Source organism: Hordeum vulgare, chromosome 6H (assembly GCF_904849725.1).
Source record: "Hordeum vulgare subsp. vulgare chromosome 6H, MorexV3_pseudomolecules_assembly, whole genome shotgun sequence".
Lineage (NCBI taxonomy): Eukaryota > Viridiplantae > Streptophyta > Magnoliopsida > Poales > Poaceae > Hordeum > Hordeum vulgare.
In genome coordinates this window covers 463,343,703-463,367,229 of record NC_058523.1, presented here as the reverse complement: position 1 = coordinate 463,367,229, position 23,527 = coordinate 463,343,703, and the positions used below count along the sequence as shown (strand labels likewise).

The 23,527-nt window shown below is 42.9% G+C and overlaps 2 protein-coding genes across 3 annotated transcripts; one reads left to right on the top strand and one right to left on the bottom strand.

Annotated features, from left to right (window-relative positions):
* The first annotated feature begins 4,335 nt into the window (after positions 1-4,335).
* On the top strand, positions 4,336-9,789 carry LOC123403690 (soluble inorganic pyrophosphatase). Its single transcript, XM_045097603.1, has 9 exons — positions 4,336-4,455; positions 7,343-7,474; positions 7,654-7,682; positions 8,165-8,230; positions 8,543-8,650; positions 8,731-8,796; positions 9,020-9,140; positions 9,252-9,333; positions 9,477-9,789. Exons 2-9 carry the CDS (start codon positions 7,345-7,347, stop codon positions 9,517-9,519), a joined length of 645 nt encoding a protein of 214 aa, XP_044953538.1. The 5' UTR covers positions 4,336-4,455; positions 7,343-7,344; the 3' UTR covers positions 9,520-9,789.
* Positions 9,790-11,025: 1,236 nt separating this feature from the next.
* LOC123403689 (ornithine carbamoyltransferase, chloroplastic) lies at positions 11,026-14,460 on the bottom strand. Of its 2 annotated transcripts, none has more exons than XM_045097601.1 (5): positions 14,070-14,460; positions 12,906-13,240; positions 12,136-12,267; positions 11,780-12,052; positions 11,026-11,433 (listed from the first exon to the last, which is right to left on the bottom strand). In XM_045097601.1, exons 1-5 carry the CDS (start codon positions 14,260-14,262, stop codon positions 11,251-11,253), a joined length of 1,116 nt encoding a protein of 371 aa, XP_044953536.1. In that variant the 5' UTR covers positions 14,263-14,460; the 3' UTR covers positions 11,026-11,250. The 2 variants fall into 2 exon arrangements, with proteins under 2 accessions (XP_044953536.1, XP_044953537.1); XM_045097602.1 differs by lacking the exon at positions 11,026-11,433 and adding an exon at positions 11,543-11,584.
* Positions 14,461-23,527: the final 9,067 nt, after the last annotated feature.

Sequence of the window (23,527 nt, the reverse complement as noted above, 5' to 3'; positions counted from 1 at the left end):
CTGAACTAGGTATCGAGATATCAACGATCGAATCTCGGGCAAGTAACATACCGAAGGACAAAGGGAACATCATACAGGATTAACTGAATCCTTGACATAGAGGTTCGACCGATAAAGATCTTCGTAGAATATGTAGGAGCCAATATGGACATCCAGGTCCCGCTATTGGTTATTGACTGGGGAGTGTCTCAGGTCATGTCTGCATAGTTCTCGAACCCACAGGGTCTGCACACTTAAGGTTCGGTGACGTTTCAGTATAGTTGAGTTATAGGTGTTGGTGACCGAAGGTTGTTCGGAGTCCCGGATGAGATCCTGGATGTCACGAGGAGCTCCGGAATGGTCAGGAGGTAAATATTGATATATAGGAAGTCCTGTTTTGATCACCGGAAAGGTTTCAGGCTCATCGGTAGTGTACCGGGAGTGCTGGGAGGGTACTGGGGGACCACGGGGAGGGATGTGACGACCCAAGGGCTTCATGGGATATGAGAGGAGGTGTACCATCCCTTGGTGTGCTGGCCAAGGCCTCCCCTAAAGGTCGACACGGCTAGGAGTGAAGGGATAAGGCAAGAAAGCTTAAAAGGAAAGGAGGAAGAGTCCTTCCAAGGGAGTCCACCTCCCTTGTGGGAGGAGGACTCTCCCTTAGCTTCGGTCTAACCTCTCCTCCTTAGAGGAGGGGCCAAGGAAGCCTCCCCTCTCCCTCCTCCTATATATACTAGAGGGTTTGAGGGTTTCGCGACACTGAAATCAGCCACGGCTCCCTCTCTCTCTAGATCTATTTCTCCTCTAGTCTAGTTCGACAACGCTTAGGCGAAGCCCTTCTGGATTAGTTCACCACCACCACCACCACGCCGCCATGCTGGAGAACTCATCTACCTCTCCGCCCCTCTTGCTGGTTCAAGAAGGAGGGGATCGTCGTCGAGTTGTACGTGTGCTGAACGCGGAGGTGTCGTCCGTTCGGAACTAGATCGGGATAGATCGTGATGGAATCGCGGGACAGATCGTGATGATATCGCGGAACGGGCTGCGATTTGGATCGAGAAGATGTTCCACTACATCAACCGCGTTATATCGCTTTCCGCTTAGCGATCTACAAGGGTATGTAGATTCACTCTCCCCTCTCGTAGATGATCATCACCATGGATAGGTATTGCGTGTGCATAGGAATTTTTTTATTTCTCATGCTAAGTTCCCCATCACGTGGAGGAGGTGCCCAAGGTTCCCACTAGACACGAGGTCACGCCAGGGGCCTCTGGCGCGCCCTGATGTCTAGTAGCCCCCGTTGGACTCGTGTGTTGCTCATTCTTGGCTCCCAAGTTTCCTTTTGGTCCAAATAAAATCTCCATAAAGTTTCGTGGCAATTGGACCTCATGTGATATGGATTTTCTACGAAGGAAAAAACAGCAAAAACAACAACTAGCACTAGGCACTATGTCAATAGGTTAGTCCCAAAAAATGATATAAAGTTTCTATAAAATGATCATAGAACATCCAAGAATGATAATACAACAGGATGGAACAATAAAAAATTATATATACGTTGGAGACGTATCAGAGAGTTCCTTGAGAAATTATTGACCCGATCAAAATCAGGTGACTCAATTCTAAATTGAAGACCTCAGTTAATTATGAGGCGTGAAAAAATACTAAGTATGGTGTATAGTATAATAAATTGAATGTGAGAGCTTTGACAAATTGCTAACCTGGTCAAAATCAGTGACCCAATTTCAATTGGAGACCTCAACTAAATGTGGTCTTTTAAAAACTAGGGAGCTTAGCGTTATAGATGATGGTTCAGTTTAGCACTTTGTATGATCGTGGACACATCCCATATGTCCGCTGACATGGCAATGGTCAAATTTGGCACTTTGTATGTTCATGGACAACAAGTGTCGAGCCTCATTTGTATTCATCCAATCGTATCCGTTGAGGGTGTAGTTGCACTCCGGAGCCTACCTATCAGATTATCTCTTAAACATAGAATATCATTAAAGCACATTAATGTCGTTACGAGACCTTGCTATGTTAAAGAAAGAGTGTCAAATTCACAAGTCTTTTGATGTAACTACTTCAACTATGTTGTTGGTCTCTTTGGTGTGACCTTAGTATTGCCATGAGAAAACTACCATATAGTTCTATCATCGTCAATCCATGCAATCGACACAACAGAGCATAATGGGAAAGCCTCTTGCCACTCTTCCAAAAGCTTTTATTTGTCCTCGACGTTTGGTTCTCTTTAGTACTCGAGGTCCAAACTCCATTATGTAACGGAAAATCTCATTATTGAACCAATGCATGCACTCTCTTTCCTTCGAAAATACATTTCTGGATAGGAGAGAATGAGAGTGCTCGTTCGCAACCCTTCTTCAACCTGAAGTAACTGTCATAATCCTTCACAACATCCATTATGCACGAGAACAAAAGTTTGTGCATCGAGTAGCGATGCTGAAAGAAGCCATCATGATATATCTGTTGGAAATATGCCCTAGAAGCAATAATAAAGTTATCATTATCATATTTTCTTGTTCTTGATAAGTGTTTATTCTCCATGCTATAATTGTATTAGCCAAAAACTCAAATACATGTTTGGATACATAAACAAACATTGTGTCCCTAGTAAGCCTCTACTAGACTAGCTAGTTGATTAAAAATGGTTAAAGTTTTCTAGCCATAGACATGAGTTATCATTTAATAATGAAATCACATCATTAGAAAATGATGTGATGGACAGACCAGATCATAAGCTTAGTATCTGATCGTGCCACTTACTTTAATTGCTATAACTTTTTTAATGTCAAGTATTTGCTATCCTCCTTTGTTACTTTAGATTTGTTGATATTGTGAAATGAATTGGTCCGGATCAACTTTATTTGTCCAAGTATAAGAAACTGGTTTCGCGCTTGACATGTAACTTGTATTGCACAAAGGGTGATGAGTTTTTTTTCACTTTAGTTAAGTACCTGTCTTTCTATAGGCTTTCTTTTTATTTTTGCATTTGTCAGGGCATGAGCTATGAAAGCATTATGTTGATGTGGCCTCAGCCTCCACCTAAGAAAAAAATAGTGAGTCCATCATGAATAGTTTCCGTCCAACAAGACAATACCTTCTAGTGATCCACATATCTTAGCTTTTTTACTTTCCATTCAAACAAATACAGTTCTCTCTCCTCCATTCCCTCCTTGCTGGTTCTTCTGCAAGAGGTCATTTGGCTCTACAAAACATTGTTTTTTTCCTCCACGTGGACTGCTCGTCCGACATGTATGTGTGGGGCACCGATCCACCGCGAAGCGATGGACATGCCCTCAGTGGCCGACAAAGCTGTGCACCGCACAGAATCTGCTCCTTTGACGGATATACCATGCCTTTTCTTTTTATGCCAAAAGGTTATACCATATCCGAAATAGGCACGTAGCAGATCACTCGAACGAGGGAGCACTGTCCATCCTTTCACCCTGATGGACATGTGCAAGAGAGATGCATGCTGCAATGTTCGCTAGAGTCTACCAAATGAAAGCCACTTTTGTTAGTCATCAAAACAAGCTCCTCTAGAAAGATACCGTAGCTTAAAATCGAACTACTTCCCAGCTAATTTACGAAAATACCGAAAGAAAGGTAATGTACAACTTACTTTAAAGCAAGTACAATAATAGAGCCGGCTGCCGGCTATAAGCTCATGTCATGTCACCTATAGCCCATCTTATAGCTAACATGTACAATAGTTAGTTAGAAAAGTGTAATACTTATTTATTATATGACCCACCTTTCATTCTCATAAAGTGCCTAGGAGCACGTGCTAAAACTGACTCTTAACTAAGAGCGTGCTTACCTTCTCTCTCCTTTTCTCTCTCCTCCAACTAAGCAAAAATATATACTATTTTATTTTTTATAGCCAGCTGACCCAGCTCTATTGTACTTGCTCTTAGCACCAGACTGACTCTACTTTGCAGATTTTATTGGCAACCAAACAGCTGAAATCGAAGCTGGTCTCGGCACAAACGGAGGAGGAAAAACCCGGTCCATGCGCGACAGAAGCCGCGGCACCCGCACGGAGGCGGCGCTCCCTGCCAAAGGTCTACGGTGGACGAGGTCCACGGACCCTGAGGTCCCGATTCCCAGTATATGCTCTCTCGTCTCGTGGGTGGTGCGAGGGAATCCGGTGCGGCTCGGCCCCCCACCGCGGCTTCCATCCCACTCCTGCTTCCACTAAAGCGTTATCCCCCGCGTGGCCCCCCTCCCAGCCGTCCACCACCCGATCCGACGGCCACGGAAGCCCGAGCAAACCGGCCACGGACGCCCGCCAGGCCGCTTTCCCCCCCAATATATCTCTCGCGTCGCCAGAAAGGAAGGCCACGCCTCAAAGTTAATATCGCGGCATCGGGTCCTGCGCTACGCTGGGCGCTCGCTGCTCCCTCCCCTCCTCCTCGCCTCCGCTGCCGTCGCGCGAGATCAACCCCGCCGGTGAGGATCCCTCTTCCCCTCCCTTCCTCGCCGTCGGTCCCGCTTCGGGTGGCCGGACCGGTCGCTTCGCCCGCCGCCCGTTCTCGTCGGTTCTCACGGGGCGGCGGCGCTGGTTTTGTTGTACCACCACTGTACTGCGCCTGTACTATAGGAGTGAGCGCATTTCCTGGTTCCTGTCGCCTGCAGTCCGTTCGTCCGCTGTTTTTTTTTTCGGTTACGGGCTCTAGTTTGGTGGGTTCGGTGAGATCCTTTTGCTCTGCTTCGTCTGAGGGATGGTGGCGTGTTTCGCGATCGGTCGATTGTGGTATGGTTCGTGGCCTCTTTTCTCGTCTGCTTCTTCGCTCTTTGCATCACAGGATATATTCCCCCTTTGTTTACCTGCTCCCCTCTCTCTCTCTCTCTGTGTACGTCTCTGTGCATTTCGGTGGTCTTGGACGCCCGTTCCACCGCGATTCAAGCGTTCAAATCTCCCCCGAGTTTCAAATAGGACGACGACGACGACGAGAACTCGTCGGCGCTTTTTTTTTTTTTTTTTTGATTTTTTGTCTGTTCTCTGGATTTAGTCCGATCTGTTTCGCGGTTGCAGAGGCGCGGATCCCCCCCCCCCCCCCCCCCTCCTTCGGTGGTGTTCCTTCTCGTCCTTTTTGAGCAACTTCTCTTTCCTCGACTTTGCCAGACCTGTAGCAGCATTCGTCGTTTCCACGAACTCGTCGCAGCTCTCCAAATCTGTTCGTGGCGGTTTCCCCTCTTTAGATAAAGTTACTTTTACCCGCATTTATGCCCTGTCTCGCCAATGCTCCTGGATGATTCCGTTGCTATTTCTAGAGAAGAGAACACGAGTTGGACCATGTGATAGCTATTCTTCAGGGAATCAGGGGAAGATTCTTAATCGCGGCTGATGTTCAGTTAGTATTTAGGACGTGATGTCATCTTCCGATTTATTTTATTTTGCTTCCGCAGATCGTGCTAGCTTTGACTAATACACTAGAGTCCTGTGCAGTCCTCGCTTAGATTATTAGCCTAGGCCCTGTCTATCTGTTAAATTAATGTTACTTGCTAATATTGTTTACTGATAGTATATTGCTACTATTCTTTGGATGCTACTACTTGTTAGAGGGGCTGCGCACTTTACATTAGCCTTTTGCGTGTGGCTTTGCCGACTGGGGATTTTCTCTGGCTTTTCATTTGTTGAATGCCAATGATGTTGCTTAGATCTGTCTTCCTTTGCGGCCATTTTCAGTTTGTATGTGAATCGTTTTCACTGACTGGAGGACACAAACGTGAACTCCCAGTTGGTCCTTCAAGTCATGGTTGTTGCAGTAGTCATTTGTATTGGATGACATGATGAGTGCATACGTTTATTTTGTTTGCCAGTATATTATTTGGTCAACTATTCAGGATTATTGGGATGCAGAGCCCAGAGTGATACGTATTCAGGAAACATGGAAACTGTTTATTCTTTAATGCAACCGCGCGGTGTGCAGGGGTAGTTGCCAACACAGAGGGTTATTGGGATGAACAAAGTTGAATTACTTTTTATATATGTGTGAGTATTGATGTGGAAAGAGCTAATGGTCAGGATTAGGCAACTCATGCAAAAAACATGAGAATACAGGGTCAGGTTTTCTGTTTTCTGTTGTTGCATAGTCCATATGTAGTTTTCACCACCCAACATTCAGTAGAACATTATTCAGGTTAACATGTTGAGTTATTTAGGACGTGATGCCATCTTCAGATTTTATTTTACTCCCTCCGTCCCAAAATAAGTGTCTTAAGCTTAGTATAACTTTGTACTAGAGCTAGTACAAAGTTGAGACAGTTATTTTGGAACGGAGGGAGTATTTTGTTTTGTTTTGATTCCTAAGATCATGCTAACTTTGACTAATATACTACAGTCCTGTCCTGGCATAGATTATTAGCCTATTCTAACTGCAGCTCGGGCCTATCTGTTAAATTAATGCTAGTTGTTACTAGTATTGTTTATGTATGCCTTGCCAGTGTTCTTTTGTAAGTTACTTATGAGAAGGGGTGTGCACTTTACATTTGCCTTTTGCGTGTGGGTGTGTGGCTTTGGAGATACCCCTCCTAACTGGGGACCTCTGGCCTTTCAGTTTGTTGAATGCCAAGGAAGTTACTTAGAAGATCTGTCTTTCTTTGCGACAAATATATTTTTGTATGTGAATGATTTTCACTAACAGGAGGACACTGACGTGAGTATTCAATTGGTTCTCCAGGTCATGGATGTCGTAGTAGTCATTTGTATTGGATAAGTGCATAATTTGTCTGCTACTGCTAGTATGTGATATGGTCAGTTGTCTGGCAATAGAGACCAGAGTGATACATATTCAGGAAACATGGAAATCGTGTATTCTTGAATACAACTGCACTGTGTTTAGGGGAAGTTGCCAACACATGGGTTCTTGGGATGGTCAAAGTTGAATCTACTTGTATTGTCGACAGTTTCTGTGCTTATTAGGTGTCAGTATTGCTGTGGAAAGAGCTAATGGTCAGGATTGGGCAACTCATGCAAAAACATGAGAATACAGGGTCAGGTTTTCCGTTTTGCATAGTTCATACATTGGAGATTCCTTTGATGGTCAAGCACTAGATTGAAATTTATTTGCCCATCAGATAGCTTTCACCACCCAACATGCAGTAGAGCATTATTCAGATTAATATGCAGAGGATGACATTGTTAGCTTCAACAGTAAAATGTTTACTGTATAATTTAGTTTGTTGCATGGAATTTTGAAGTTCTGTAGTGTTTTCTTGCCCTATATTTGGAGCCTCTCTTAACATGTCCTTATTCAAGTTTTTTTGTTTGATTGTTAGTGTCATGGATATAGGGAATCTAGTTACTTACTGATGATATTTTCTAATTAAATAGCCATGGCTGGAGAAGCTGATGGGAAGACCTACCAGGTATCAAGGATGCCCCCTGCTGCTCTCAATGAGCGCATCCTTTCTTCCATGTCTCAAAAGCATGTTGCTGCTCACCCATGGCACGACCTGGAGATAGGTATTGTGCATCCTCAGTTGAACAATTTTAAAGATAGTTTTGCTAAGATATGATTTTGTATGATTTATTGTTTAGTTATGTTATATAGAACTTTAACGTGCGTAAAATTTTGTACCATGCTGCAAATGTTTCTGTTCAAATATATCTTACTAGTTACTATATTTTCTGTGAAAATGCAGGTCCAGGAGCTCCTGCAGTTTTCAACTGTGTAAGTTTATCTTTTAAATAGTTTAGCTTTAGATATAGTTGATGTTCTGATCAAATTGATCAATATCAGATTGGAGCTTTACCTTCATGCTTGCATTTAGTTTTAAATTTTGCCATAGGGGCTGAAATCGATCTACCTTGTTCTGAAGTCTTGAAATCCCCCTTTTGAAACATCCAGACTTGTATTAATTCCATGAAAAAATAGTGTCAGGTTTACTGAAACTCTATGGGCCATTCTAGAGTTTGCAGTTCCTGCTACCAGTTTGGCTTTCACATTATATATACTAGCTCAGGCATGTCTCAAGTCATCGTAGTAAGCCATTGTTGTATGCATAAATCTTACTCAAAGATTGTGTAGACCAGCTAAGACAAGCTGTTCTTTTCTGGATTTCCTTTTTTTATTTTTCCGGTCTTTATCTGCTGTGTTATTAAGTTCTGTGCAGTTACACAGAGTTGCTTTTTCTTTTTTCCTTTCATTTCCAGGTTGTTGAGATTCCTAGAGGCAGCAAAGTCAAGTATGAGTTGGACAAAGCAACTGGTCTTATCAAGGTCAGCTAGCAGTGAATTATTTGGCCTTTGTGTGCATCCTGTTGAATCCTAAAGAATGTCACTGGAATCCATCTGTTATGTTCAGAATGTAAAAGAGAGATTAAAGACATCATCGGTTAACACTGCATGTACAAATTGAGGAGTTCTGTCAATACTACCGACAAAAGGGCATGCCTTAATAAAGTGCCACTAACTGTAGGTTGGTCAGTAAGTAGTAGCACATATGAATGTGGAGCACTTGCATAGTTGCATGTTACAACTACTTTTATTCTGCATTGATAAAAGAGAACTTGAATGTTTTGTTTGTTCCAGGTTGATCGTGTTCTTTACTCCTCAGTTGTGTACCCACACAACTATGGCTTCATTCCACGCACACTCTGTGAGGACAATGACCCGATGGACGTCCTTGTCCTGATGCAGGTATCTAACGGATGCGGTTCTCAAATATTTGTACCTTATATAAGCTTTGTCCTAATGCTACTGCTCTTTCTCCTGGACAGGAACAAGTTGTCCCTGGTTGCTTCCTGCGTGCCCGTGCTATTGGGCTTATGCCTATGATTGACCAGGTTAGATTTCCTCCATCACTTGATTACATTGAAGATGCCTTGTTTCATATCGGTATGGACAATAACTTATTTGCTTGTATTCCACTGCACAATTGTAAGATAGCTTGATGCACGAGACGTCAAAAAGGCAGCAAAAACAAATGAAGAGTTATAGTACCATTTACAAAGTGGGTTCCATCTGACTGCTGACTTCTTACATTAGTTAATCATTTGATGTCACTAGGGTGAGAAAGATGACAAGATCATAGCTGTCTGTGCTGATGATCCTGAGTACCGTCACTTCAGAGACATCAGTGAACTTCCCCCGCATCGCCTACAGGAGATCCGTCGCTTCTTTGAAGACTGTACATTCCTCAACTATGATCAATTTCACTTTCCATTCCAAAAATTGTATGTGCCAGATCATGAACTGAACTAACTGGATTCTGACCATTGAACTTGTGCTGTCTTGACAGACAAGAAGAATGAAAATAAGGAGGTTGCAGTGAATGATTTCCTCCCAGCAGAAGATGCCATCAACGCAATCAAGTACTCAATGTGAGTGTTGCTGCTTCATACTTGTACTAACATTGTTTACTCTACTAGCATATGGAGCACTGTTATAGTGTGTTTTTTTGCGGATGGCTTACTGTTATCTGAACTGATTCTTGCGCTGAACCGCTTAAAATGCTGTTTGGCAGGGACCTCTACGGTTCGTACATCATGGAGGGCTTAAGGAAGTGATCTCCAGCTGGTGGACTGCAGATGCTACGCGATCCGCCCTACGGCTTATCAATAGTACGACAGACATTTATGTTAACATGATGATCGAAAACCATCAGTCTGTCGGGGATATATATATGCACCTTCTGTCCATGCTGAGGCAAGCATGGGTACATTTTCCTTCCGTATATGCCATGTCAGGTCCAAGTATTTGACCTCGTGCTGGAACCTTTTTTGTCAAACCGTCTCTTAACAGAGCGTCTGCTTAATAGGAAATCAGCGTTACATCAAGGCCCGTCTGTGTGTGATATCTTGATGTTGTGTGGTATCCGCTGGTTTCGCTTTCCCTGTGGTTTTTTCATGTTATATGCGTCACTGCTAGATAGTTTTTCTTTCTTTCTGTGAGCGTCCTTTCACTATCATGGACTCCTGGGTAGTCTTAGTCACAGGAGTTCAGAGCCGTTGAACTTTTTGAAGCATATTTTGTTTGATAAATGCAATAGCCATTCCTTAAAAGTAGATCATATGTTTTCTCTCTCTATCCATCTCTCTTAGCCGCATCCCTTTGCATGACGCCATCGCCTGTTGGTGTTAATGAGGGCAACAACAACCTAGTGCTAACCTATCTACCCTCACACCCTTTAGCATTGCTAGTTCCTTTCCTTCTTAGAATTGTAGTGTCTTGGATTGTGGATCATCTTTAAGGTGGCGAATAGCGTCCTTCCAAGAAGGGTTTGTGCATATTCTATTGAGATGTTGATTAGTTTACATGTCCTGCCCAATTGTTATTGCCACCTGTAATGCAGTGAAAGACTAGTGTTAAAAAAAACTCATTATTTTTGGGATGAAAACTGCTAACAAGCCCTAGATGGCATCAAAATCTATCTCCTCAATCTTCCAGTCCTCTATACCAGGGTCTTGGATACCAGGAAAGGAACTTTTACTCAATACCACGGCCTTGGATGAATCTCTTTGGGCTCTATTAGCGCAAGAAAATGGAAGCGGGAAATAGAATGCTGGCTCTACTAGCGCAAGAAAATGGAAGCGGGAAATAGAATGCTCTTTACTTACCGTAGGAGCTGAGCTGAACATGTGTGTCTTGTACTCCCTAGTATAAAGTTGTTATTTTTGAGACGGAGGGAGTACCAGATAACATGTGTGTTTGATATACTCCCTCCGTCCCAAAATAAGTATCATAGATTTAATACTAAATTAGTATAATGTTTGTACTAGATCAACGGGACTTATTTTAGAACAGAGGGAGTAGTTGATAGAGCCAATTTGAACCACAGATAACTGTGGGTGGGGCTTATGCAATATTGTCTAACAAATGGCAGGTGAATGAACGATGTTTTTCTGCTCAGCAAGCTGCAACTTGAGTTGCTGGAGTTGTGCAGCAGATTACAACCCTTTTTAAACGGGCAGATTATAACTCTGATTCAATTGCATGTGCAAACAAGGTGATTGGAGAGGATGAATCTAAGAGAACAAGCAGCTAGAAAGATGAGGTGGAGATCCCAACAGGAGTTAAGAGTTGGAAAACATGGAAATGCATGTATCATATTTATTCAGGATGACCAGACCTGACACAGTACCCCAGAGTAATCTGACATGTTCCAAAATCTCTACCCTCACGCCTTCACGGAAACACTCCAAGGCTTACAGTATGCCGAAGGAACCTAGTATCCAGTAATAATGTTCAACTTCAATAACGATGCGACACTAAGCAGTCTAGCATACAACAGAGGGTAATCAAGCTCCGAGCACGTGAAGCATGATTGCGTTTTGCGCGTGCATTCTGTTCTCTGCCTGGGGGAATACGATCGAGTTGGGAGCCTCGATGGCACCGTCTGTTACCTCCACCCCTCTCTCCGCAGGCAAACAGTGCATCAGGAAGGCTTTTGGACCAGCCATCTCCATCAGGGCTTCATCAACCTGCAGGAACCAAGAATCACAAAAGTGTGAGCTGAGGGCCAACCCATGCGCCGAGTCTACTGACTGCGAATGATTGAATGACATAAAAGAAACGTGAAAGCCAGTAAAACAAGCTTGTTGGTTTCTAGCAGAATATCAAAGCTTCATCAACCTTCTAGTATAATTCGTTAAACTCTAAATATCAAACATAAAAGAAACAAGTTTGTTGGTTTCTAGCAGAATATGAACATTTTGAAGATGTAGCTAGAATCTAGCCAGCAAAACAAGAAGGTATCAACAATCCAGTAGAAATGACATGTCCACAGAACAACATTTGTGTAAACCATAAAACAAGAGGTAGACTGACCATGAATCCTTGGAATACTTGTTTCCTATATTCAGCTTCCTCCTTTTGGCCCATGCTGGCCCAAACATCTGTATACACAACATCTGCTCCCTTAACTGCTTCCTTGGGATCATTTGTTATTTCAATCTTACTTCCAGCACTCCTAGCGATCTCCACAGTTTTGGCATCTGGCTCAAAGCCCTTAGGACAGGCGCATACAAAGTGGAAGGGAATCACAGCAGCCAATAGAAGCCATGAGTGCACAATGTTGTTGCCATCTCCAACATAGACAACCTACATACATAATTAGGGAAAGAGAGAAAATTGGTCCCCGCAGAACAAAACCACCATATGCTGTCATTTTAAAGGTGATCTACCTTGGTATTTTCAATACGGCCGATGTGTTCAATCATAGTGAGCGCATCAGCCATTATCTGACACGGATGATTGTAGTCTGTGAGGCCATTTATGACAGGTACAGGTGCATATTTTGCCAAGTCCAAAATATCCTGCAAAAATCATATGAGATGTTAGAAAGACAATGTGATTCTTAACTCTTAAGGTCAATTGCATGAAAGCAGAATACAAATAACTTAAGATTAAGTATCTCAATAACAAGCAAGCCAACAAAGCAGGATTGTATGCAAGTGAGTTCAGTGCCAATCCAAATATCAATTATTACTCCCTCCGTCCCATAATATAAGAGTGTTTGTTACACTAGTGTAGATGTTAAATTTATTACGACATGTAAAAAATAAATGAAGAAGCACAACAGAAAAAACTACCACGCCAATATTGTTTGATCATCAAATCCACCCATCCAAATATTTTCAGGTTGGCGGTTACACAAACTAGAATGAAAAGAACTTACATTTTCAGTTATAACTACACTCTATCGTGGTTGATGCTTCATATTAAAAGGTTTCAGCCTGCGAAATATATATTTCTTCTATTGTCCGCTCATGGCTTCAGAGTAGATATCTAACTTTGCTTAAGCACCAAAGAAATAAGAAGTTATAGTTATGTCTAGATTGCAATCGTTACACGTTGTGGAACAGGAAGATTTAATATGCAGGAATTTTATTTAGAATCTGGCATACCTCAATAGAAATTTTACAAATCATAATCATAGAACTAATGATCATACCTGATGAGCAAAAACCCTGGCCATAATGATGTCATTATATCCAGAAAGTACACGAGCAACATCACGGGTCTCCTCACGCTTGCCCATCTGGATATCATCAGGACCTAAATAGACGGCATGCCCACCAAGCAAGAAGAATCCTGTTTCAAATGAAACACGGGTCCTCATTGACGGCTTGGCAAAGACCATTGCCATCGACTTTCCTTTGAACGGTTGGAAGCTCCTGTCTCCTGATTTTATCATTGCCTTAACCTCAATTGCTCGGTTAAGAATCTTCATGATTGTATCTTTGTCAAAATCATTGATATGGAGGAAATCCTTAGGAACCTGTTTGCCTGCAAGAAAATGTAGTGTTGTCAATAAAGTTAGCAAAATTTTGTTACATCTTCAGTAATAAAAGTTTACTCTGATGCACAAAACTTTTGAAATGTACACTAAGTTTCCGTCACTCACATGCTTTCAGGAAGGAAAAAAAAAAGATAAAAGCTAATGAGCAAACCAGTGAATTTCAGAGCTAACATCTTTACCATAAGAAAAACTATTGCTCAATGGTGATCACTGGTGAGGAACGAAGTAGGTGAGCACAACATAACAGTGATGACGGGGACAAGGAAAGCACAGTCTGTGTTTTGCAGTGTCCAACCAGAAAAATCTGTACATTTCTTGTTTGATCACCATATGAATAGTGTGATCTCTCTGCGTGGATTCTCATTACAAATAATTTCTCATCCAGTGTCATATAAAAATGATCACCAGAATTTTGACACAGCTGATGATCAATCATAAGGGGGCTCTTCATTTTATATCAAAAGCTATTTAAGACTTCAAACTTTGCGCGCTGCTAGCAACTACTCCCTCCGTTGCTGAAATGGGTGTATCTTGACACGTTTCAGTGTGTGGATACACTCATTTCAGCGACAGTTGATTCCGGACAGAGGTTGTGCTAACTAGTCCCTGAGGAATCGACATTGGCAGAGGATTGGAAACTGCCCACATTGGGAGCCCTGGAAGCTACTCAAGTTTCACGGCAGGTACCATGTCACAACTGATCATTTCCTGTTTGTCAAAATCAATTTCGAACAAATACAATAACCCCACCAGGACCCTAGTTAATGTGTCCCATAATCAACAAAAGTAATTCAATGCAGGCTTAGAAACCCTAACCATCTTTCCCCGTGGAGGGGACCGCGGCAGGGCTGGACACTGCGGCGGCCGCGACCCCGCGGCGGGCCGCGGAGGCGGAGGATGCGGCGATTGGTCGCGCTGAAGGCGGATGGATGGGGAGCAACTGTGGGCGCCGGGTGGAGGTAGGGGTGGAGAGGACGAGGTGGCCGCCGGAAATCGCCGCTGCAGCCATCGCAAGGAGATGCTTCAGTGACTGTCGGCGACGGAGGGTGGAAAAAGGGGATACCGGAGGCTGGTTGCCACTGGAATCCGGCGGAGGTGGACGGCGCGGCGGCTAGGGCGGCGGCCTGAGTGCGGCGGCTCGTGGCTTCGAGAAAGGTCGGGATGGACGGGCCAGCTGGATCCGGCGAGGGGCGTATGTAGAGAATTCGTTACACTTGCCCTTTCGCATTTTTTAGAAGAATTATTACGTATTTTTAACACGATACGGACACGCGTTCATACATATGCAGTACAATTATCCCTACGCACTCACAGCTCGCCTTTGTGAGCATAGCCTTCGTAGAAGGATGTGAGAACCTCTCTGTCAAGTCTATGACTTGAAATTGATGGGCTTGGAATAGCATTGTCCTTTTAAATATCAACCACATATTGGTTTGTATTTATTATTTTGTTCTGAAAAATTAGTCCATTTTATATGTGATCTCGTATATTTTAGTGAAAACGCTTGACTTAGGATAGGATCGCACGCGAGCATCCGTCGCCTCGTTCATAGGACACTGTCCTGCATGGAGCCCACTCGACATTAGAGGTAACTAGATGACCCGGTTGCGCCAATGGCGCAAGAAGCCAATTAAAAAGAATGTTAGTATTGAGTAACTGGAAATATAATGCAATGTGGATTGTATTATACCATGTATTAACCACAAATCATGAAATCAATACCAGAGAACCAAATAATGTCACCACCTTTGTACTAACAACCAACATTTTAGCATAAGGAGTATCATAGGAGTGTTTACTTGCACATTAGTAGTATCACAATTACAACTAAAGAGGCATTGTCCTCACTGTTGTCCCTGAGTCCATCACAAGAAGAGTTCCAAGCCTCGCAACTTCTTCCTCCAGCTCTCCACATGACCCTCAGTTACGAACCTCACCCCCAGCTATGATTATTTCAAGATGAAATCAACATGCTATTTCTCTCACATGGAACATGTTCAGAATTTAGTCAGTCTCACTAATCTTTCAGCTACAAAGGCAGATAGAAAAATGGCATGATCAGTAACTAAAAAAATGGAACAATAATGCTTGTGGCAGTAAAAAAACCGAGAAAGTGAATTAAGGACAACAGAACAATTATTTGTAACAACGGCAAGCTTGGCTGTTGCAAAATGATCACTCTGAAACTATATCTTTAGAACCAAATTAAAAATAAATAAAATAATCTAATACTCCCTCCGTCCCAAAATAACTGTATCTATTTTGTACAAAAACACCATGTATCTTTAGGACCAATTTTTAGACCATGGTACCACATAAATCAAGAATTAGACATCAGACTGCAATGTATTTATGGTCAGTTACCAATCATGTCACACCAAGGATTTGCACATACAACCTGAAATAACTACAACTAGCTTGAAATCTGAAATTCACCGGATGACAGACAAAAATAATACCACCAAACCTTATTCTTATTGGACGAGCACAAAATTTATAAGAAGATAACACACACAAAATCCTATTTGGTTTGTGGATGCATGCACTTTCTGGATTGTGCACATCAAAGCATGCAAGAACATTCCTAGGAGAGCCATTGTAGCACAACGAAGTAAACAAAAAATCAAAAAAGAGAAGTGAGTTTGTATCATGTAATTTAGTAATGTATGAGGCTATCAGCCCACATCACCATTTATTTTTCAGAGACCAAAGAAAATGACAGAAGTTTCCCTATTCTTTCCTGTACCTTTCTACCAGAATGCTCTCTATTTACGAGCACCACACACACTATTTCCACTTGGCGGCAGGTTGGACACAACAATCCTCGCCGCGAGCTGCAGAAGAACCACACACGCACATACGTCAGGCCAGGAGACACGAACACGGGCGCCGTGAGGGGGGAACGGAACAGACCGGAAGGGGAGAAACAAATCGAAAGAGGGAATGTACGGAGGCATAGTCGGGCTGGGAGGCCCTGAGCGTGGCGGCGGTCTCGGCGGCGAGCTCGTCGAGCTGGCTGGTGGTGACGCCCATGTATACCCCGGCGCAGACCTTCTGAGCTTCTTGAGCCGCGCCGTGATCTTGTCGAAGTGCACCATCTCCGTCCACCCGTCCCGCTTCACGACGTACATCACCGAAAACTAACAAAAACACACTCATGTCCATCATCCAAAGAGGCAATGGTTTTGCCTATTTGTACATCAGAATCAATGATTGAATCATCAACAGATTGGTACATGCAACATGCTTAAATATCATGCAGGAGAAGAATTAACTGCCACATTTATGAATAACTGAACATCATGAATGCCATGCTGCATTTTGTAATGGTAATGATCCAAGATAGTTAAATAGATGGTCATTATTAGGAATGCTCCATAGGATCTAAAGACACGTGTGCATGTTTCTTAAGTATAACTGAACATTATGAATGCCATGCTGCATTTAGCTCTATTAGCTTGACTTGTAGTGATGGGGACACCGCAAAGTTGATCATGTCCTAATAGTCACACACAACAACCTTGTAGAAGATCATGCCCACCCTTGGTCCTTGGAGGGACGTGTGTTGTAGTGGTAACCACATCAGTGAACTTGAAAGGATATACATGTTCCTACATTACATAAATGAAACAATAAGCATTTTCGCAATAGGACTACATCACTGATACATGCTTTAATCATAAAATCAATCTGTAGTGGCATGCCTGAAGAAACAAAAAAAATAGTGCAAGCTATAGGCACGCAACATAGGAAGACTCGCTACAGTAGCCAACCCTCACAACATCTTAAAAGGAAATGGACCGCAACTTTCAAAGCCAAGTCGCAACTGGATGACAAACGAATAAGCATCTCAACAAATCAAACAAGCAACACCAGCCCCACAACCAGGTAGCCTGAGCCTGAAACCAACGCTTCCCTCGAGATTTCTGCATAGAACAAACGATCACAATCCAAGCACCAAAATGCAGGCATGAGCTAACCAATAAAGAAGCACCTCAATTACGCTTCCCAGTATGAAGCACCTCACCTGAACCATGGATGACTATTATACCTTAAACTGCAGTTCATGCAATGCAAAATAATAAGCACTGAAAAGGAAGTAGTTGAAACAACCGAAACATTGTTCTCTCCTGATCTTGGTTGCACCCTGGATAGATCAGACCATGCAAGTAGGTTAGACAATCAATAAGGCCTTGTATGATCAGACTACGGTCTTATTCGACGCCACATATATGATCTGTTTCATCCCAAAGAGGAATGATTTGGCTTTCAGTTTGTAAAAATATAGAATAGTTAATAAATCGAGGCCCTAGCAATCAATAATTTTATCTCTAGAAGTCCTTTCATCAGTTCAGGGTAATAACTCTATAGAGTAATGCACATCAAAGGACACACAATTAAGATGCAAAAAAGCAAATCCCCAGTTCAGTTCTACTCAAAGACAAAGATGATGATACAGATTCTAAGCTAGCTTGCACATCTACACAAAGAACCAACATGACAAATGCAAGGAAACCGGAGATAAATCTTTGGCTAAGATTGAAGAAAGAAAATAGGATGAGCTCACCTTTGATCTGCATAGCACATCCAGGAATAAGCAATTTCTTCCTTAATCATGTGAGTGCCCAGGACAAAACAATCTTCTAGTTCGTTGGTGAGCAACCCTTCTGAAGCTCCTACAAAGAGAAAAAAATAGAATTTTAACCCAGAGCACATAGGCGCAATGATTAAACAAACTCGAACACTCTCAAATGCTTAGGAAGCTCTACTTTCAAGAACCATGTACAAAATCAATGAATAGAAGGCTGAGTGAAGTAAACAGACTTTGGTTAAAGCTGTCACTCTACAATTAGAAAGGCATATCCGTAGGTGTCAAAAATATATAACAGATTTCCTTGGAGAAGGATAATCTAATCAACCCTAAACAACAACCAATTAAGGGATTAACCTCAGACAACAGCGAACACCTAACTTGCCATATATACCCTGAAGGGATTAACCATGTTTCAGATTCAAGTACAAATGCCTTCAGAATCTGAAACAGAACATGGTACAGCTCAAAGTACAAGAGAGGTAGCGGGTCGGGCCTGAGAAGAGTCACTTGAGAAGGGGGGGGGTCCATGGGGCCTCTATGTGGCTTCATGGCGGCGTCCCGACCCATGGATGTGCGCGCCCCTCCTGTCGTCGTCGCCGTCCGTGCCGTGGCAACATGCAAAAAAGGGAAGACAAGATGGCGTGAGGCGAGGAGGAGAGGATGGGGTGAAGAAAGAGGGGAGAGACCAACCTGTGCTGGATCCGGTCACCTTTGGCCTCGTTGTTGCCGGTTGTGGCGGATTCCGGCGAAGTTTTGGGGAGGTGTCCGAATCCTAGTCGCGGGGAGGGTGGAGACTTTGAGCACCGGATCTGTACGGAGGGTTGGAGGCGCGGATCTTGGGGAGCTCGGAGGCGTGCGGTGGCCGGAGCTTGCCGGAACCGGTTGGCGTGGGTAGGGGCACTGGGGAGAGAGAGGGGTGAGCGAGAGAAAGAGAGGAGGGCGACGAGGAGGGGGAGGCGAGTGGGACGGGAGGCAGCGGCGAGGGTTTGTCCACGGCAACGGATGTGATTTATACCCCTGTACATGAAAAGACTAAAATGCCCTCGGCGTGGTGCATAATTTTCAGGCGGTGGCACATCACTATTCATAGCGATTTAGGGGGCGACGTGGATGGCTTCCTCCTGACTAGGAGTCTAGCATCTTTTATAAGAGAAATAAGTGGTTCTTTCTTTTTCCTCTTTAGTCTCTCCCTGATATGTGACGAACGAATAAGCCAACGACCAATTCACTCCTTCCATACCTTCTCCGGTAGTCTGGATGAAGCAGTTCATGACGGATCTTGAAGTTGTGTCTAGTGCACTGGATCCAATGGACCTGTTTTGTGACAACACTAGTGTCATTGCTCTAGCAAAGGAACCTAGGTTTCATAAAAGGACCACACACATAAAGCGTCGCTTCAATTCCATCCACGATTATATCAAGGAGGAGGACATAAAAATTGGCAAAGTACATACACATCTAGATGTTGCAGATCCATTGAATAAACCTCTTCCACAAACAAAACATGATGAGCACGAGAACTCTATGGGTGTTCGATTCATTACCATGTAATACTAAAAGACTGTTGGAAACTGTTGGAAATATGCCATAGAGGTAATAAAAAGTGATTATTATTATATTTCCTTTTCATGATAATCATTTATTGAAAGCTCAAATACATGTGTGGATACATACACAACACAATGTCCTAGCAAGCCTCTACCTGATTAGCTCGTTGATTAAAGATGGTTAAGGTTTCCTAGCCATAGTCATGAGTTGTCGTTTCATAACGAGATCACACCATTAGGAGAATGATGTGATGGACAAGACCCAAACCATAAGCATAATATTTGACCATAACACTAAGTTTATTGTTATTGCTTTCTTCATGTCAAGGTATATGTTCCTAAGACCATGAGATCATGCAACTCCGTGACGCCGAAGGAATGTCTTGTGTGTATCAAACGTCACACATAACTAAGTGATTATAAAGATGCTCTACAAATACCTCTGAGGGTGTCTGTCGGGTTGACATGGATCGAGACTAGGATTTGTCACTCGTATGACGGAGAGGTATCTTTGGGCCCACTCGGCAATACAACATCACAAGAAGCTTGCAACCAATGCGATTAAGGAGTTAGTAACGGGATCTTGTATTACGGAATGAGTAAAAAGACTTCCTGGTAACGAGATTGAACTAGGTATGGAGATACCGACAATCGAATCTAGGGTAAGTAACATACTGATGGATAAAGGGAACTACATATGGGATTGGCTGAATCCTTGACATCGTGGTTCGACCGATATAGATCTTCGTATAATATGTAGGAACCAATATGGGCATCGAGGTCTCGCTATTGGTTATTGGTCGGAGAGGTGTCTCGGTCATGTCTACATCATTCTCGAACCCGCAGATCCACACGCTTAACGTTCGATGATGATATAGTATTGTTGAGTTGTTATGTTGGTGACCGAAGGTTGTTCGGAGTCTTAGATGAGATCTTGAACACGAAGAGGAGCTTCAGAATGGTTTAGAGGTAAAGATTTGTAAGTGCATCTAGTGCCCTTAGTGATTTTGGTGGTTTGAAGACTTATAGGTTAAGAGACTGATATGTTTGTGAGTGTACACGGGCTCTATAAGTCATTGAGGAGTTTGAGTTATCCGATGAATATCGACCCCTAAAAATGTATGTCTCCGGGTGAAGACTTTGGTCTTTCCTTGAAGACTCTGATCGCGAAGAAATCGCGAAGAAATTGATATTCCTCGTAAAGATATTGAAGATGAGGAATTCGGTGTGTCCTGAAGAAAACACTTTGAAGCGTGAAGATTTACTCTTTCTGTTTTATTTTCTTTACACTTGAGTCATAGGAACACCGTACTGTTAAAGGGGGTCGAGGTAAAACTACGGAATGATTTTCCTCATGATGCTCAACCCAAGCCTAAATCTACCAAAGCCTCAAAGTGAGGAATATGAGAGACATGAGGACTTTCACAGTTGAAAGTTTCGACCGTTGTCGCGCCACGCGTCACCTCACTGATCTTATCCACCCGACGGTCATATTATTTAAGGGCATTTATGTCAAATCATGTCGGGATGCTCCCAGGGTATAAATACCCCCCAACCACTTGCTGGTTGGTTGTTTCGAGAGAAACTGACACTTGTCATTTAGATCAACCCAAATTCCTCAGAGTCTTTGTGAGAAAATCATCAAGTGAGGAAATACCCCAAACACCAAAACCAAACCAAAACCCAAGTGATTGAGCATCACTGAAGAAGTTGTTCCTGTGTGGAACCGACGCTTATTACCTTTGATGACTGTGTATCCTCCAGACGGTTAGGCGTCATGGTCTAGAGCATCCAACAGTCAATTGTGGATCGCCGGGTGACCGAGTTTGTGAGGGTTTGGAAGTCTGCCCCGAAGACTTACCACGAATGTTGGGCGAGGACTGTGTGTCCTTAGCTCAAGGAGAATACGGTAGGGACTGTGTGTCCTTTGGTTTCAATACCAAGCCGCTCCGAACTAGACGTACAACTATCACAACAGTTGGAACTAGGTCATCAACAACTCTCTTCATCAAGCTACGAGTTCTATTTCTTCAACCTTCTCATTTCCTCAATTGTATGTTGAAGACTTTCATCTGTACTGTTTGAAGAATTTGTTTGAAGACTTTCTGTGAATTTCCTCAATCTCAAATTCTTTAGTTGAGTTAATCTTCACCTGCTTACTCTCTACTTGCGAACTGTGCAAACCGAATCTATGAAATCTCATTGAGTACTTTGTTGTATACGTTTTTGCACACCTGATCATGTACTATTTCCGCTGCACTCGGTTGATGACTGAGGATTTTCCTCACTAGGAATTTCCTCAGTGATAAAATTATAAAATTCTCCTATTCACCCCCTCTAGTCGATATAACGCACTTTTAATTGGTATCAGAGCGAGGTACTCCCTTGTTCTATGTGATTTTGGTTTAACCGCGTGGAGTTTTAGTTATGCCGACCGCAAGATGATCAAGGTTACTGCACGATGTCCTACCTTCAAAGGAAAGGACTTCCCCTACTAGAAGACCAAGATGCAGAAGCATCTTCAAGCTATTGACAATGATCTCTAGTATATTGTGGAAAATGGTATTCCCTCCATCACTTCTACTATCTCTGCCACTGATGTGAAGAAAAATCAAGCAACTTGACTCACAAGCGAAGAATATCATCTGTGGCCATCTGAGCAAAGGTCAGTATGGCAGAGTGAGTGCTTTGAGCACAGCTAAGTTTATCTGGGATAGGCTGTCCAAGGTCAATGAGGGAGTCTCAACACAGCGTGACTCTCGTGTCGATGTTCCTCGCAATCTCTTCAATCGCTTCAAGAGGCTTGACATTGAAAGCTGCCAAGATACCTTTGATCGCCTCACCGACATCTCAAATGAACTGCAAGCACTGGGAGCGAGAGACATCACTGACCATGAAGTTGTGAAGAAACTGCTACAGTCTCTTGATCCATCATTTGACACACTGGTTCTGATGATCCAAGAACGAAAAGACTACAAGATGCTTGATCCTGCTCATATACTTGAGAGACTCAATACTCATGAATTCCAACAACAAGAAAAGAGAGATTTGTATGGACCAAGCTACTAAAGACCTCGTGCGTTGAAGGCTAAGGCTATTTCCTCATCTGAAGAAGAAGACTCAGATTGCAGCATTGGTGACCCTGAAGAACTTGGACAGGAACTTGCAATGATCGTGAGGAAATTCCAGAAGTTCACAAAGTGTGGCCAGTTCAAAAAATCTTCAAGAAGAGATATGAGGAAATCAGAATATTCATCTGAGAACTGCAAGAAAAGAATTTTCCACGGATGCAAGAAATCTGGTCACTACATTGCTAATTGTTCTCGTTAGGTGAAAGAATAAAGAAAGAAGAAATACAAGGATGAAAGTTTCGGTGACTCGAAGAAAAAGAAGAAATCTTCAAAATCCTCATCTTCAAAGTCCTCATCGCACAATAAGACCAGTTTCAGAAAAGCTCGGGCACTCATTGGCAAGGAAATGGATTCTGAAGAAGAATCTCAGGAATGTGATGAAGAGGAAGGTTCTGAAGTGGAGTCGGAATCTGGTGTGGCAACTCTTGCACCGGCCACCACATTCGTCAGCAAGTCAATCTTCAACCTTGAAGAAAATGACAACGCTATCTACTCTGATGAAAATGTTGATGACTTCGCTCCAACCTATTGCTTCATGACAAAAGGTTCAAAAGTACCAAACCATACTTCCTCCTCCGATTCTAGTGACTATGAACCTGATGATTATCAAAAACCCAGTTACTATAAACTTGCCAACATTGCCACTAAGCAACAAAGTGCCATTGAAAAGCTTCAGAAACTACTAGACAGAAGCGATGATCTGTTGCATGATGAAATGAATCGTACTCAAGTCCTCACTGAAGATGTAAAGAGTCTTCAGTCTAGATTTAACAGTCTTCAAGATCGTTATGGCACACTCTTGGCTGATCATGAGAAACTTTCATAGGAATTTCTTCAAAGGAAGCTTGATCTTGAGAAGTTGAAAATGTCTCATGATGATCTTCGAATGGAAAATGATTCATTGCTTGCTCAACAGATCAGCACCGCTCAGGTTGAATTCATTCCACCATGTCTGAAATGCATCGAGCGTAAAACTGCTAATTCTTCACCAGAATCATCAAA